This window comes from Aquarana catesbeiana, linkage group LG07 (assembly GCF_042186555.1).
Source record: "Aquarana catesbeiana isolate 2022-GZ linkage group LG07, ASM4218655v1, whole genome shotgun sequence".
NCBI lineage: Eukaryota > Metazoa > Chordata > Amphibia > Anura > Ranidae > Aquarana > Aquarana catesbeiana.
In genome coordinates, this window is record NC_133330.1 from 45,798,543 (window position 1) to 45,814,452 (window position 15,910).

The 15,910-nt window shown below is 41.0% G+C and overlaps 1 protein-coding gene across 1 annotated transcript in view; it reads right to left on the reverse strand.

Moving 5' to 3' along the window:
* LOC141103016 (ficolin-1-like) overlaps positions 1–14,808 on the reverse strand; it is a 41,990-nt gene extending 27,182 nt beyond the window's left edge. Inside the window, exon 1 of the mRNA XM_073592136.1 lies at positions 14,637–14,808. Within this exon, the coding sequence (XP_073448237.1) occupies positions 14,637–14,706 (70 nt within the window). The 5' untranslated portion in view covers positions 14,707–14,808. The remainder of the gene's footprint in view (positions 1–14,636) is intronic.
* Positions 14,809–15,910: the final 1,102 nt, after the last annotated feature.

Here is a 15,910-nt window from a genome sequence, read left to right on the forward strand (position 1 = left end):
GGGAAATATAATTTAGGGGAACAGAATATACAGTAAGACAACATTAATATTAATTTAACATAATTGTTCACTAATACATGAAAAGATTCTGTGCATTAGTCCTCTTCTATATGTACTTTCAAAGCAACCTATGAAATACATTTTTTGGTATTCTAAAGACACTTCTCCATAAGACTCCTTTCACATTAGTGGACTGATCAGGTCCACCTGTCAGTTTTTTAGGCCGACCTGATCGGAGCCTTCAGTCTCCTCTATGGCGGGTGTCAATGGACATCTGATCCGATCCTAACCACTAAACACAGTCTGGCAGATCAGATGGCAGTCGTGTGTAAATGGACCGGCGGTCCGTTTACATCCGACTGCCGATGGAGGAGAGCAGGCTCTGTCTGTGTGCGCTCTGAAAAGTGGAGCGATTCCCTGCTGAGCAAGCGGACTCCAATGGAGTCTGCCCCATGTGGAAGGAGCCTTAAGTTCACAGACAGAGAATTCACTGGTTTAGCTTAATATAGTCAACACTACTGTTTGTAGGCAGGTGCAGTTTATCCTCCTGTCTTTCGATGGCACTGGGTTACAGCGATGATACAGAAGGAAGGAAGAAAAAACCTGCACTTACAGCATAAAAAAATGCTCCCTGCTGATACCATTGCTTGTGGAAGAGAATTCCACATCCTTACCGCTCGGACAGTAAAGAACCCTTTACGCAGTTTAAGGTTAAACTGCTTCTCTTCTCATTTTAGTGAATGGCCGCATGTCCTTTTAACTTCCCTTTCACTGAAAAGTTTATTCCCTATGCTAGGGTCACCAGTACGGTATTTGTACATTGTTATCATATCCCCTCTCAAGCGTCTCCTCTCCAGAGAGAATAAATTCAGTGTTTGTAGCTTTTCCCCCATAGCTGAGGTCTTCCAGTCCCTTTATTAGCTTTGTTGCCCTTCTCTGGACTCTCTCCAGCTCATCCCTCCTGAGGACTGGTGCCCAGAACTAGACGGCATACTCAAAATGTGGCCGGACCAGAGTCTTGTAGAGTGGGAGAATTATCGTTTTATCTCTGGAGTGAATCCCCTTTTTAATGTGTGCCAATATTCTGTTGGCTTTGCTTGCAGCAGCCTGCCATTGCAGAGCCTTTCATCTACTAAGACCCCCAGGTCCTTTTCCATCCTAGTTTCCCCCAGAGGTTCTCCCCCTAGTGAGTAACTTGCATTCATGTTTTTGGCCCCCAAATGCATTGCCTTGCATTTTTCAACATTAAATATCATTTGCCATGTAGTTGCCCACCCCATTAACTTGCTTAGGTCTTCTTGCAAGGTTTCCACATCCTGCATAGAAATTATTGCCCTGCTTAGCTTTGTATCGTCCACAAAAACTGAGATTGAGCTGTTTATCCCATCCTCCAGATCGTTTATGAATATCGTTTATGAACAGGATTGGTCCCAGGACAGAACCCTGGGGGACCCCCCTTTCCACACCAGACCATTCCGAGTAATCCCCATTTATCACCACCCTTTGGACTCGCCCCTGTAGCCAGTTTTCAATCCAGGTACTCACCCTATGGTCCATGCCAACAGACCTTAGTTTGTACATTAAAAGTTTGTGGGGAGCTGTATCGAATGCATAAGCAAAATCCAGATACACCATGTCTACGGACCTTCCTTTATCTAGATGGCAGTTCACTTCTTCATAGAACATTAATAGATTGGTCTGGAAAGAATGATTCTTCATAAATCCATTGTCAAAGAGTATTCATCCATACAGCTGTAAAGGCTTCTGCTGTGCCAGTATGCGTGATGACATCATGATGTCCGGGCCTTGCCGCTATGTGTTTTGTTAAAATATGGCATCTTCAAGGGAATCCGGAGTGAGATTACGATACATAAGGGAATGGAGGATAAGAGGAAGTTTCTTCCTCTGAAGCTTCTGAACGTGTCGTCAGGGAGGCAGCTGTCTGATTGGACGCTGCAACCCCGGATGACCTCTGCGGCCACCTTTAGTGAGGGCAATTCTTATAAAGCACTTGCTCACTGAAGTTGGCGAGAAGTTGCAAAGTGGATAGTGTAGAGACAGGTTTTTCCCTCTGGCTAGGACAGAGCACTAGAACTAGGGAGAGGTTCCTGTTGAGAAGGGACAGAGTAGTGGATCTTCTGCTGCTCCGATGATCGGGGACTAGAAAGGAATGAAGACCTCTGATAGGTGTGAGGCACCACTACTTGAGTAACAGCCTATTCAGATGCTGTACAGTACAGTAAGCACCAGTAAATGGGATACCAATGTACTGTGTCACAGTACCGCTAGTCCTGATGTAAGCTGAACTGTGTATTAATAAGGCTCTGCTGCCACAATCCTGGCATTGCTGCGTACGCTTCTGCTACTACCTTGACAAAATGCTACTTCTGTTTAATCCAATAAAAACTATGCCAATCACTTGGTCTCTGAGTGTCTTTCCTTCATCTTGGCACCCACTGTTTTGCCCCGCCCATAACTTGGCGTTGGTTGGCAGGATATGCCCCATTCATCACTTGGCACAGAAAGAGGTTTGGGGACCACCATGGCACCCCAAGGAGTGGCTTTAACGCTGGTCCAAAACTTAAATTATTCCAATGTCTCACTAATGTAGTGGGATGAGAGACTGGAAAGTGCAGTACGCCTCTATCAGGTGGCAAGTTGATCGCAGAGTTGGCTATCAATTCCCTAGAGGAAGATGTCAAGCTATCATGGTTCTGCCTAAGGAGCGTTCTAGGTTGAAACAAATAGTAGTGCGGCTGGAAGGCCTATTAGGGGTGATTGTCACTCTGACTGAGTTGAGGCATAGATTTTTTATTTGAAGGCAGCAGTAAGGTAAGAGCTTCACTCAATTTGCCCAGGCACTGCAGAGACTGTGGAAACAAATTGAAAAGAAAGATGTTCAGGGGTATGCTAATATAGGTGCTCCAGACAAGCAGTTACGAGATCAATTCATCGGAGGTGTGAGCATCAAGTTGCAAGCAGCTCAGGTCTAGACGGCACAGATCCCCCTCACGTCAATGTCAGGGCTTGTCCAACACGCCAGGAATTCTTTTACAGCAGTGGGACCATTTAGAACGCCATGATGATGTGCTACATCGATGGGTTTGTATACCCACAGAGCAGAGGGACATTTTACAGATTGTGGCTCCCCAAGCACATATCCTACAGGTCTATCAGCTAATGCACACAGCCATTGGGCATTTCGGGGTAAACCACACAGAGTTTCAAGTTAAGAGGTACTTCTATTGCCCAGAGCTCTCAGAATGGCTACAGCGAGTCTGTCGTGAGTGTACCACCAACCTGTAGAAGACAGTCCCTATGGCCATTGTCATGTCAGACCCTTTTAAAGTACTGATAATGAATATTCTAACAGCAACAACTTCCTCTTCTGGGTTCCGCTATGCTCTAGTATTTGTGGACCACTTCTTGAAATTGCTGTGGCGGTGCCCACTAAAGATTCTGCTATGACCACTGCAAAAGTTGTTCTGGAAAATCTTGTCAGATCAGGGCCCTAACTGAACTATTCCGCCTGTGTGGGATTAGTAAGTCTCACACTACCCCATACCACCCACAGGGCAATGGGGTCTGTGAACAGTTTAATTGTACACTATTAGGCTGTGTTCACACTATTTCCGGATGCGACTCGCAGCAGGGGTAAGGTGCGTCCCTGTTCTCTGTTTCAGGGATGAATCAGGGCCCAATTTTTGCCTGAATTCGGCCCTGAAAAGCAGCCAAAGACGCACAGGACTTCTGTGTAAGCCGCTCCGCAGCCACCACAGAGAAGTGTGAAGTGTAAGCCGGTCACAATCTCCTGTCATGTGAATTGGATGCGGGGAAACCGGCATCCAACTCGCACTAGTGTAAACCCAGCCTTAAACATGTTATGAAATTGGTGCATGGGCACAGGGACCGCTGGTACCAATATCTGGGAGACATTGTCTGGCTTATAATAACACAGTGACCCAGGCAACTGGACACTGTCCCTTCTTTCTGATGTTTGGGCGAAGCGGGCACCTACCAGTGACCTACTACTGAACACTAAAGAGTCTATTCTTTCCTGCACGCTCAAGGAATGGGTTCAGAAACAATGGAAAAGGCTGAAGAAGGCCAAACAAGTAGCACTCAAGAGACATAAGGACCTGGCAGGGGGGAGGGGGGATCAGGTATTGGTGAAAAACCTAAAGTTTCATAGACGTAGTAAGTTGTGGCACAGGAGGGAATGAACCCCACATTGGGTGGAGAGACAACCATTCTCCCCGACCCCTGCACTTGATGTGATATCTGAGGGTCCCAAGGGGTTGCAAAGGTAAAAGGTGTTTTACCTAATGCATTCTCTGCATTATGGTAAAAAATCTTTTACATGCAGCTCCCCCGAAGTCCTCCGCAAATACTCATCTGAGCCCAATCTTGACTTAGCGCTGTGCATGTCTGTACAATAAGATGACCAGATTTTTAAAATAAAATCCAGGGACATATTTTTTTTTTTTATTGGCAAATTGTAAACTATTTAATAAGCATATTTCCCTCAAATGATATGTGCAGTGTAATGCCTCGTTTCCACTGAGCGGATCGGTTCGGTACGGTACGCTATTTTGGGTGTTTCCATTATGAAAGCGGCCCATACAACCCAACCGTATGGCTCTATTAAGGGTCCTGCTTCAGATGTGGGGCCATAGAAAATGGAACGGTTCGGTTAGGGCGGACCTATGATACATTCCACTGATTGGCTGACAGAAAACCCTCTGCTGTGCTATGCTGAGGCATTTTTTCTAAACCCTGTATGGCCCCTTGTGGTCCCACTTGCAGTGGAAACGCTCACCAGAATAGACCGGACCATTCTAGGCCATTCAAACTGTACCGACCCGAACCGATCCCCTCAGTGGAAACAAGGCATATGTGGTATGTGTTTATAGAATAATTGTATGATATATAAGTTATTTCTCACATTATGTTCATGAGATAAAAAAAAAAAAAGATACTTCTTAGAATTTTTGGGGATATGACTAACAAATGTTAGGAAGATGAGATAGAGAACTAACTTTTCAATGCATATTTTGTATTTTATTCTTACCAAAGAATTTGGTTCAACAGTAACAATATAAATTAACAATTCAGAACAGTAAAATATTGCATGGTAACAACACGTACCCATATGATATTTTTATTATTTTTTCTACACAAATAGAGGTTTCTTTTGGTGGTATTTAATTGCCACTGAGTTTTTTATTTTTTGCTAAACAAACAAAAAAAGACCAAAAATGTTTCTTAGTTTCTGTTATAAAATGTTGTAAATAAGTAATTTTTCTCCTTCACTGATGTGCACTTATGAGGCTTCACTGATGGGCAATGATATACGGCAAGGATGGGCACTGATAGGGGGCAATGATATGCAGCAATGATGGGCACTGATGGGTACTAATGAGGCTGCACTGATAAGTTGCCATTGATGGGCACTGATAGGCAGCACTGATACAGTGCACTGATGGGGCTGCACTGGTAGGAGGCACTGATGGACACTGATAATATGCTGGGGGGGGGGGGTTCATTAATCTGTATTGCCATTTGTAATATGCAGCATTTAGGGGGTTAATGTATTGCCATTGGTCGCTGGTGCATTAGTGACCAGAGGCAGTTAATTAACCCCTTTGTGCTGCATTAGTGGCAGTGTTTATTAACCCCTTTGTGCTGCATTAGTGGCAGTGTTTATTAACCCCTTTGTGCTGCATTAGTGGCAGTGTTTATTAACCCCTTTATGCTGCAGCACGCCGGGCGGGGCCTAGGAAGCTGCTGTCGGGCTGGGCAGAGATCCCTGACAGGGAAGTGACAGTGTACCGCTCCGCTGCAGCTCTGCAAGTGTAGCTCTGTGTAGAGGTGGCTGTATACAGTGTCTTTCCCCTGCCGCCTTTTTACCAGGCATCAGAGCAGCCCGGGGGGGGGGGGGGGATTGCCACCCTGCTCCCTGGCCCAGTCCGCCCCTGCCATCCGGGGCCAAAACTGGGGACAGACTTGGTCCGGGGACAGTGTCCTCATTCCGGGGATTGTCCCCGGAAAATGGGGACGTCTGGTCACCCTACTGTAGCAGCTCCTCTCCTGGCTCTCAAATGCTTGGCTGAGAGCAGCAGGAGCCATTGTAAGCAGAAAGCAGGGGGTGGGGCCGAGCTGGGCTGTGTGTCTGAATAGACACAAACAGCCCGTCTCAGGAGCGAGCCCATGCGAGTGCCCCTATAGGAAGCAGCTTCCTATGGTTGTACTCAGTGGGGCGGCGGAGACAGGATTGCCGGCGGGGACCCCAACAGAGGAGGATCTGGGCTGCTCTGTTCAAAACCATTGCACAGAGCAAGTAGGTATAACATGTTTATTATTTTAATGAAAAAAAAAACAGGAAGCTTTAAAGTGTTTGTAAATCCTGAAGGTTTTTTTTTACCTTTTATGCATTCTTTGCAAAAAACCTTCTCTGTGTAGCAGCACCCCCCAGCCCCTCCTAATACTTACCTAAGCCCGATCTTTCTCCAGCGATGTGCTGCACGAGAGCCGGGACTCACTGCTCATTGGCTAAGACTGCAGCGTGAGCCATTGGCTTAAAATCAAAGCTCCTTTAAAAATGATCTTTTTTAAAAGATTTTTTTACATTGGTACATTTCCCCCAGGGCAGTATTCAGGCCCCGATACCATTTTTATGGCCAATAACTTGAATATAATCCTTCAAAAAGGGGACTTTTGAATTTTAAAAAACGTGGGTCTCATAGACTTTAATGGGGTTAGCGGTTCTGTTCTGAATTTTTGTGATGTTCGAGAGCTCTGGCATGTTCGGGGGTGTTCGGCCCATCTCCACTGTCCAAGAAAATTGTGCAGTTCTCCAACACTGTGTACAGCTTTATCACATCCAACAAGTAATTTAATTAAAGTGATTGTACAGTGGTTTTTTTTTACATTGGTACATGTCCACTATGGCAGTGCTCAGCTTCCCATGCCTTTTATTTGACAATAGTTTACTAGTTAAAACTACAAACAGGCTGTTATTAAGAATTGGATAACAAGAATGTCCCTCAATAGACTTTAATGTTTACAAATGTAAACATTTTAGCAAAATTTGCAAAAGAGTTTGTGGACAGAACCTAGGCAGATTTGCCAATCCCTAATTGATAGTACACTTACTTTTTTCACAATGCAGGTCTTTGCATTCCAGTATGTTGGCTTCTAAATAAATATACTGAGTAGACATGTGCACTGCCGAAAAATGTGTCTTTTTTCGTTTCATTCGTTTTTGTTTTTTTTTTCGGATTATTCATTATGATCGATATTCGTTATTTTGAATAAATTCGTAACTTCGGATTAATTCAAATTTGTTACGATCTTTTGTTTAGATGCGGTATGCGTTATCTCGATAATTCAAAAATTCAGATAAATTTAAATTCGTTCCATTCGTTTAGATGTTATATTCATTATTTTGATAACTCATAATTCAAAAGAACGAAAATCCGAAATTCAAAAGTCTGAAAATTCTAAGGAACGAAAATTCGAAAATCAGAAAGAACAAAAATCAGAAAATAAGTATGAAAATTCGAAAGAACAAAAATCTGAAAATAAGAACGAAAATGTGAAAATCCAAAAATTCGAAACAACGAAAATCAGAAAATTCGAAAATCCAAAAATGAGAAAGAGCGAAAGTCTGAAAATAAGAACGAAAATGTGAAAATGTGAAAATCTGAAAGAACAAAAAAACATTTGGATAAATTCTATTATAATTAAAATATTATGCTTATTAACCATTGTTATAGTTTATTATTATTATTATTTATTAATAATAAATAATAATAATACATTTTTTTAATAATAGTTATAAGCTATTGAATTATAGGTATTGGAATTTCCTTTCAAATTTGGCTGTTAGTGAACGTTACGTTCACTAACAGCCAAATTTGAAAGGAAATTCAAAAACCTATGATTGAATAGTTTATAACTATTATTAAAAAAAGTATTATTATTATTTTTTATTAATAAATAACAATAATAATAAAAAACTGAAAGTAAACTAATACGAATTTATTCGAAGTTACGAATTATCCGAAATAACGAATGCCGGATAATTCGTAACTTCAAATAAATTCGTATTCGTTACATTCACTAACAGCCACATTTGAAAGGATATTCCAATACCTATGATTTAATAGTTTATAACTATTATTATAGTTTTTATTATTATTATTATTATTATTAATAATAACAAAAAATCAGATTTTCGTTCTTTCGAATTATCAAATTTTTGTTCTTATTTTTGGATTTTTGTTCTTTCTGATTAGCGGATTTTCAGGATTTTCTTTCTTATTTTTTGATTTTCATTCTTTCTGATTTCTGTTTTCGAAAAAGTTTGGCAATCGGTTTTTCATTAATTTGGATTTTTCCGAATTAATAATTATGCAGAATTTTGACTAAAAAGGAATTCGGAACAAAACGCATTGAACATTTCTAATGCTGAGTGGTCTAAGTGAAGGTTGGTGAAATAAGTGTAGTCCATAAGCCTTACTGTCCCTCTCTTACAGATTAAAAATTACAATGTTGCCTCTGAAAAAAACTGAAAGGAAAAATACTCCACCCCATGAAAACAGAAAACTGTTCACTTAGGCTCGATTCACACCTATGCATGTTGCTTTTGGGCGTTTTTGGAGGTTTTTTTTTCATGCTTGCCACGTTTTTGAGCAACGTTTTTGCGGCGTTTTTGCCGCGATTTGCGTTTTGCGTTTTTTTTTTTTTACAGTCTAAAAAAAAAAAAATTAAAAAAAAATTAAAAAAAAAAAAAAAACGGCAAAAACGCATCAAAAACGCTACAAAAACGCTGCAAAAACGCTGCAAAAACGGTGCACTTGCGTTTTTGATGCTTGTCCATTGAAATCCATTACATGCAAAACGCTGCTTTTTGCATGAAAAAAAGTCCCCGACCCTTTCCAAAAATGCAGAGAAACAAAAAGGCATTGATGTGAACATGTTCCATAGGAACCCATGTTAAAAAATTCCCGTGCATTTCTGCAAAATGCAAAATGCATCAAAAAACGCGCTAGTGTGAATGGAGCCTTAGGATGTATTTGAATATTGAGAAGCTCTAGATGCTGCTGCTGTTTGACCCTCCCACATGTATGGGATAGCGTGTCCCTTGCTGTGTGCTGTGGTTTCTCCTGCTGACTCTTATGTCACCACAGAATACACGGATTAGTGGCCGCAGACGCTGATAGATTAAACATTTCCAACAAGTCCGTTTGACAGAAGTTGATTGTTCGATCGACTTCTGTTGAGCAAGAGCAACCGCACTTGGATCAAAATTCGGCCGGTCCCTGCTGAACTGGCTGGATTTGGATTAATCTATGGCCAGCTTTAGAGCAATAGCTATAGTACTTTTCTGACTTCTGATAAGGCTACCTTTATATCTACCTCACTTATATACTTAATGATACATAAGTGATTAAAACCTTTTATCTATATATGAATCAACCCATGAAATTAGAGACGCTTGAATCTCATTGATATAAATATGGAATTCAATATCTCCATCACACTTATAACTTTACACTTAAATAGATTTTTTTTTAAACCAGAGCTCAGTGTCACTACTAATGGGTACTTAATAATATGCAGGGTGGATTTGATTTAAATCAGGTCGATTTAAATCACAATTTAAATCATAATTTAAATTACTAATAAAAAGGCTTGATTTAAATCATAATTTTTAAAGCGCAACTGTCATCTCTGTCCCGCAGCGGCTCCTCCTCTGACTCACCGACAGTTCCATTCACTTTAATGGGACGGCTGGTGATGCGGCAGTGACACAACAAGGTGAGGGACGTGGCGGCAGCAGGTGAGTGGATGCCGATAACAGGCGCTGCCATGATGGATCTGAAATTACAGGTGCTCTTTAAATGTAAGGACTTATTCTTGCTGGTAGTTAGAATGTTTAATATTTGCAAACAAAATGAAGGTTTCCTATTTAGGTTAATTAGCTGTCAGGTTAGTAAAACAGCGATATAAGAATCGATTCAATCATACAGTTTGTAGTGTACATAGATTTGCAAAACAATGGGATAAAGGAATATTCCTGAACTTTGTTTTATCTCATGGTATACTGTGAAATTGTGTGAATGCATCAATGCAGTGCATGTTATCTCAGCTTGCAGAGCTTGGATTCATTGAATGAGTTTACCAAAAATGTAAAATTGCAGAATATACAGCCTCATGCTATATAACTAAGCTCCATTTCATGCTGAATAAACTAAATTATTAATGTATTTTAAATATAAAACTATCTTTAGATAGATTTTTACTCCAAAAGCATTTTATTAAAATAAATTTGATAAAAATCAAAAAAATCTGATTTAAATTAAAAAAAAAACAAAAAACAAAAAAAAAATGATTTTTTAATTAAAAAAAAAAAAAAAAAAAATCATTGATTTGTATCCACCCTGATAATATGTACTCTTTGTGTTATCACGTCCTTCTGGAAATGTCTGCATTTTAAAAGAAGTGGATAAACTTAAAGTGGTTCTAAAGGCTGAAGGTTTTTTACCTTCATGAATTCTATGCATGAAGGTAAAAACTCTTCAGTATGCAGCTCCCCCAACAGTCCCCCAATACTTCCCGAAGCCTGATTGCGGATGTACATGGGATTGGCTGCTCTCACATGTCTCTGCCTCCTGATTGGCTGGGGGGCAGCAGTGGGAGCCAATGGCTCCCGCTGTTATCAATCACAGCTCACAGCCAGTGAAGAGGGAGCTGGGAGCGAGGCTGAGCCCTGTTCCTCTGTGACCTATGGACACACAGAGAGGGGCTCGGGAGCGAGCATGCAGGAGTGCCCCTATAGCAAGCGTCTTGCTATGGGAGCACTTGGAGAAGAGGAAGGGCCAGGAGCACCGGCAGAGGACCCGAGAAGAGGAGGATCGGGGCTGCTCTGTGCAAAACTACTGCTCAGAGCAGGTAAGTATGGCGTGTTTGTTATTTAAAAAAAATACCTTTAATATCACTTTAATATATTTATAGGTGATTCCAAACAATGCAGAAGTGTGCATAGTGGCTAAAAAGTATTCCTTGCTGTTCTTCAGGTCCCTTGCAGAATGAGATATTGTCAGTGTTCTATTTAACAAGATGCCTGTTCTCCATGCATACCATTCTCTTTCCTAATCTACAGACATTCTTGCACAATTCAGTCATCTTGTTCCCTACGTGTTCCTAGAATTGCTTTTTACCCACTTGGTCGTGCAACGCTATATCCAAATAAAATATATGTCATTTTTTCCCACAAATAGATCTTTTTTATCGGTGGTATTTGATCACCTCTGCGTTTTTTAATTTCTGCGCTATAAACAAATAAAGACCGACAATTTTGAAAGACAAAACAAAACATTTTTTACTTTCTGTTATAAAACATATCCAATAAAAAAATGTATAAAATCTAATTTCTTCATCAATTTAGGTGAATATGTATTCTGCTACATATTTTTGGTAAATAAAGTCCCAATAAGCATATATTGATCGGTTTGCACAAAAGTTATAGTGTCTACAAACTATGGGATATTTATATGGAAAATTTACTTAACTTTTTTACTTTTTTACTGGTAATGGTGGCGATCAGCGACTTATAGCGGGACTGCGATATTGCGACGGACACATTGGACAGTAACTGACACTTTGGACACTTTTTGGGGACCAGTAACACTAATACAGTTAACTGTGTGCCTAGACAGTGCTTGTGTGCTGTGGGGGAGGTGCTTTTACTAGGGTAAGGCATTGATGCTTTGCAGGAATACATGATCAATGCCTTTCCTACTGAGAGAACGCTGATCTACCTTGTTTACATAGGCAGATTGCCATTCTGGCTCTCTGCCTAATGACTGGCGGGTGCTGGCAGATCTTGAGTCCGCAGTACCCGCAGATCAGCTCCTGCTGTGTATAATCACAGTGGGAGCAGGTCGGCGGCAGCGCGCATGCACGCCCCAGACCTGGAAGTGCAGGATCACATACTAAGTACGTGATCCTGTGCAGGAGAGCCACCTTGCCGCTGTATATGTAAGTTATACGGTCGGCAAGTGGTTAACATCATTAACCTGTCACTTGCTTATCTCCTAACTTTTTGAGATGGGAATGAGGGACCTGTATAGTTATAGGACACACCTCCTGCAAAGCCCCCTTAAAGGAGAATTATACAAAAAAAGGATTAGTTAAACCCACAAGTGCCTTTTTTTTTAAAACTACTGTTATTCATTGATAATGACTTTTGAAATTTACAAATGCAGAAATTTAGAAATTGGATGAAAGGTTTAGCACTGGGAAACACTTTTTGAAATATAAAAAGTGCATTTTATATACAACTATATAGATCAGACCAAAATGAGGGACAAATAAGGTGAAAAGAGGGACAGAGGGACTTTGTTCCAAATCAGGGGCAGTCCCTCGAATTCAGGGACAGTTGGGAGCTATGCACTTGGTCAAGTCAAATTGATCCATTTAGCTCAAAACATTTCAGAAGTATTTTAATTCAAATGCCATGAAATTCAGCAACACTGATATGTTGTACACACGATCGCACATTCCGACAACAAAATCCATGGATTTTTTCCGACGGATGTTGGCTCAAACTTGTCTTGCATACACACGGTCACACAAATCTTGTCGGAAATTCCGAACGTCAAGAACGCGGTGACGTACAACACGTACGACAAGCCGAGAAAAATGAAGTTCAATAGTCAATCTTAGTAACTCCTCCCCACTCCTATTTCACAATCAATAGTGATTCTTCCACAATTCCCAGTCTTTGTTCCTTGTGCTCCTGGAATTTACATCACAAACTCATTGACCAGGATAAGAACTGCTGTGTCTCCGGCCCCAGCGAGATCCTTTAGGCTCCAAACAATGGAGATGTGTGCCTATTCAAACATGTCAAACAGTAAACAACAATTCTTAATTATTGCCCAAGATATTTATAGGGATTATTTTGCAAAGCTTGTTTGCCTTTTGTTCAGTTATTTCCTTCACACTGTACCTTACCAAGCTCATATCTCTTAGATCTGAAAGCATGTGTCAAAGAGAAAAAAAAGGGAATAAAGATATATGTAGTGCATCTGTGCAATGCATGCACATTTCTTCATGATGTATCCTTTTAACCATTTGAAGATCAGGCCTATTCTGACACATTTGATGTAAAAATTTGCATTTTTTTTGTGCTAGAAAATGACTTAGGCCCCCTTCACACTGGGGCGCTTTTCAGGCGCCACAGCGCTAAAAATAGCGCAGAGAAAAATGAAGTTCAATAGCCAGTGCGGCTCTTCTGCTTGATTCCGAGCATGCGTGGAATTTTGTGCGTCGGAATTGTGTATACATGATCGGAATTTCCGACAACAGATTTTGTTGTTGGAAAATTTGAGATCCAGATCTCAAATTTTGTTTGTCGGAAATTCCGACGGAAAATGTCCAATGGAGCCTACACATGGTCGGAATTTCCGACAACAAGCTTCTATCGAACATTTCCGAACATATAAAAAGTGCATTTTATATACAACTATATAGATCAGACCAAAATGAGGGACAAATGGAGGAGAAAAGAGGGACAGAGGGACTTTGTTCCAAATCAGGGGCAGTCCCTCGAATTCAGGGACAGTTGGGAGCTATGCACTTGGTCAAGTCAAATTGATCCATTTAGCTCAAAGCATTTCAGAAGTATTTTAATTCAAATGCCATGAAATTCAACAAAACTGATATGCCGCGTACACACGATCGCACATTCCGACAACAAAATCCATGTTTTTTTTTCCGACGGATGTTGGCTCAAACTTGTCTTGCATACACACGGTCACACAAATCTTGTCGGAAATTCCGAACGTCAAGAACGCGGTGACGTACCACACGTACGACAAGCCGAGAAAAATGAAGTTCAATAGCCAGTGCCGCTCTTCTGCTTGATTCCGAGCATGTGTGGAAGTTTGTGCGTCGGAATTGTGTATACACGATCGGAATTTCCGACAACGGATTTTGTTGTTGGAAAATTTGAGATCCACATCTCAAATTTTGTTTGTCGGAAATTCAGACGGAAAATGTCCAATGGAGCCTACACATGGTCAGAATTTCCGACAACAAGCTTCTATCGAACACTTCCCGTCGGAAAATCCGACCGTGTGTACGGGGCATTAGACTGAATACCCTAATTCTATTACCTAAGTGCTCTCTTAGAGAATTAGGATATTCATTCGAATTGCTCTCTTCTTAATAGTTACTGACCATGTAAAACTCAACTTATAACATCTCCTCATGTTGTGGTGTATCTGCCACCAGGAGCTATTGCCTATTCAATGGAATGAACTCTTTTTCACCAATGTATTGTTAGCCTTGTTAACATAATCTGATTATAACAGAAGGACATATTGTTTATCATACTTTGAAACAAGGTTTGTTAGAACAAATTCCATCTGTCTTGACTTCATCTTGCTGCATAAAACGATCCTCAGTGGAACAATGTTAGGCAATCCTAGTGCCAGCTTATCTTTAGGGAAAAGAACAGTAGTAGAACAATGCCCTATAAGCATTGGATCATCTGAACTGTCATCTAATTTCCAAGAGAACCTCAAAATTGTCCCTTCTACAGTTTTATGATTTGGACTTACCTGGGCAGGTCTCTTCAGTGCGTGTAAGAGAGGACATCAGACACAATACGGAGGCTACCAAAGTCCACATAGCGGCTACAAATGTTGGTTTCCTTCAGATATCTTTCAGAATGAGGTATTATCTGTCTTCTGTCTGTAAGATATATTAGTAACTCCTCCCCACTCCTATTTCACAATCAATAGTGATTCTTACACAATTCCCAGTCTTTGTTCCTTGTGCTCCTGGAATTTACATCACAAACTCATTGACCAGGATAAGAACTGCTGTGTCTCCGGCCCCAGCTAGATCCTTTAGGCTCCAAACAATGGAGATGTGTGCCTATTCAAACATGTCAAACAGTAAACAACATTCTTAATTATTGCCTAAGATATTTATAGGGATTATTTTGCAAAGCTTGTTTGCCTTTTGTTCAGTTATTTCCTTCACACTGTACCTTACCAAGCTCATATCTCTTAGATCTGAAAGCATGTCAAAGAGAAAAAAAAAAGGAATAAAGACATATGTAGTGCATCTGTGCAATGCATGCACATTTCTTCATGATGTATCCTTTTAACCATTTGAAGATCAGGCCTATTCTGACACATTTGATGTAAAAATTTGCATTTTTTTTGTGCTAGAAAATGACTTAGGCCCCCTTCACACTGGGGCGCTTTTCAGGCGCCACAGCGCTAAAAATAGCGCCTGCAAAGCGCCCTGAAAGAGCCGCTGCTGTGTCTCCAACGTGAAGGCCCAGAGGGCTTTCACACTGGAGCGGTGCGCTGGCAGGACGCTAAAAAAAGTCCTGCTAGCAGCATCTTTGGAGCGGTGAAGGAGCTGTGTATACACCACTCCTAAACCGCTCCTGCCCATTGAAATCAGTGGGGCAGTGCGGCTATACCGCCGGCTTAGCGCTGCTGCAGCAGCGATTTGTGTTGGTTTTAACCCTTTCTCGGCCGCTAGCGGGGGGGTAAAAGTGCCCCGCTAGTGGCTGAATAGCGCCGCGAAATTGACGGTAAAGCGTCGCTAAAAATAGCGGCGCTTTACTGCCGACGCACCCACCGCCCCAGTGTGAAAGGGGCCTTAGAGCCCCCAAACATTACAGATTTTTTAGCAGAGGCCCTAGAGAAAAAATGGTGGTCATTGCAATTTTTATGTCACACGATATTTGCTCAGCGGTTTTTCAAACTAAATGTTTTTTTGGGAAAGATATACTTTAATGAATTTTAATGCAAAAAAACACAACAAATAACCACATTTTTTGGTAAAATATAAAAGATGATGTTGGTAAATAGAT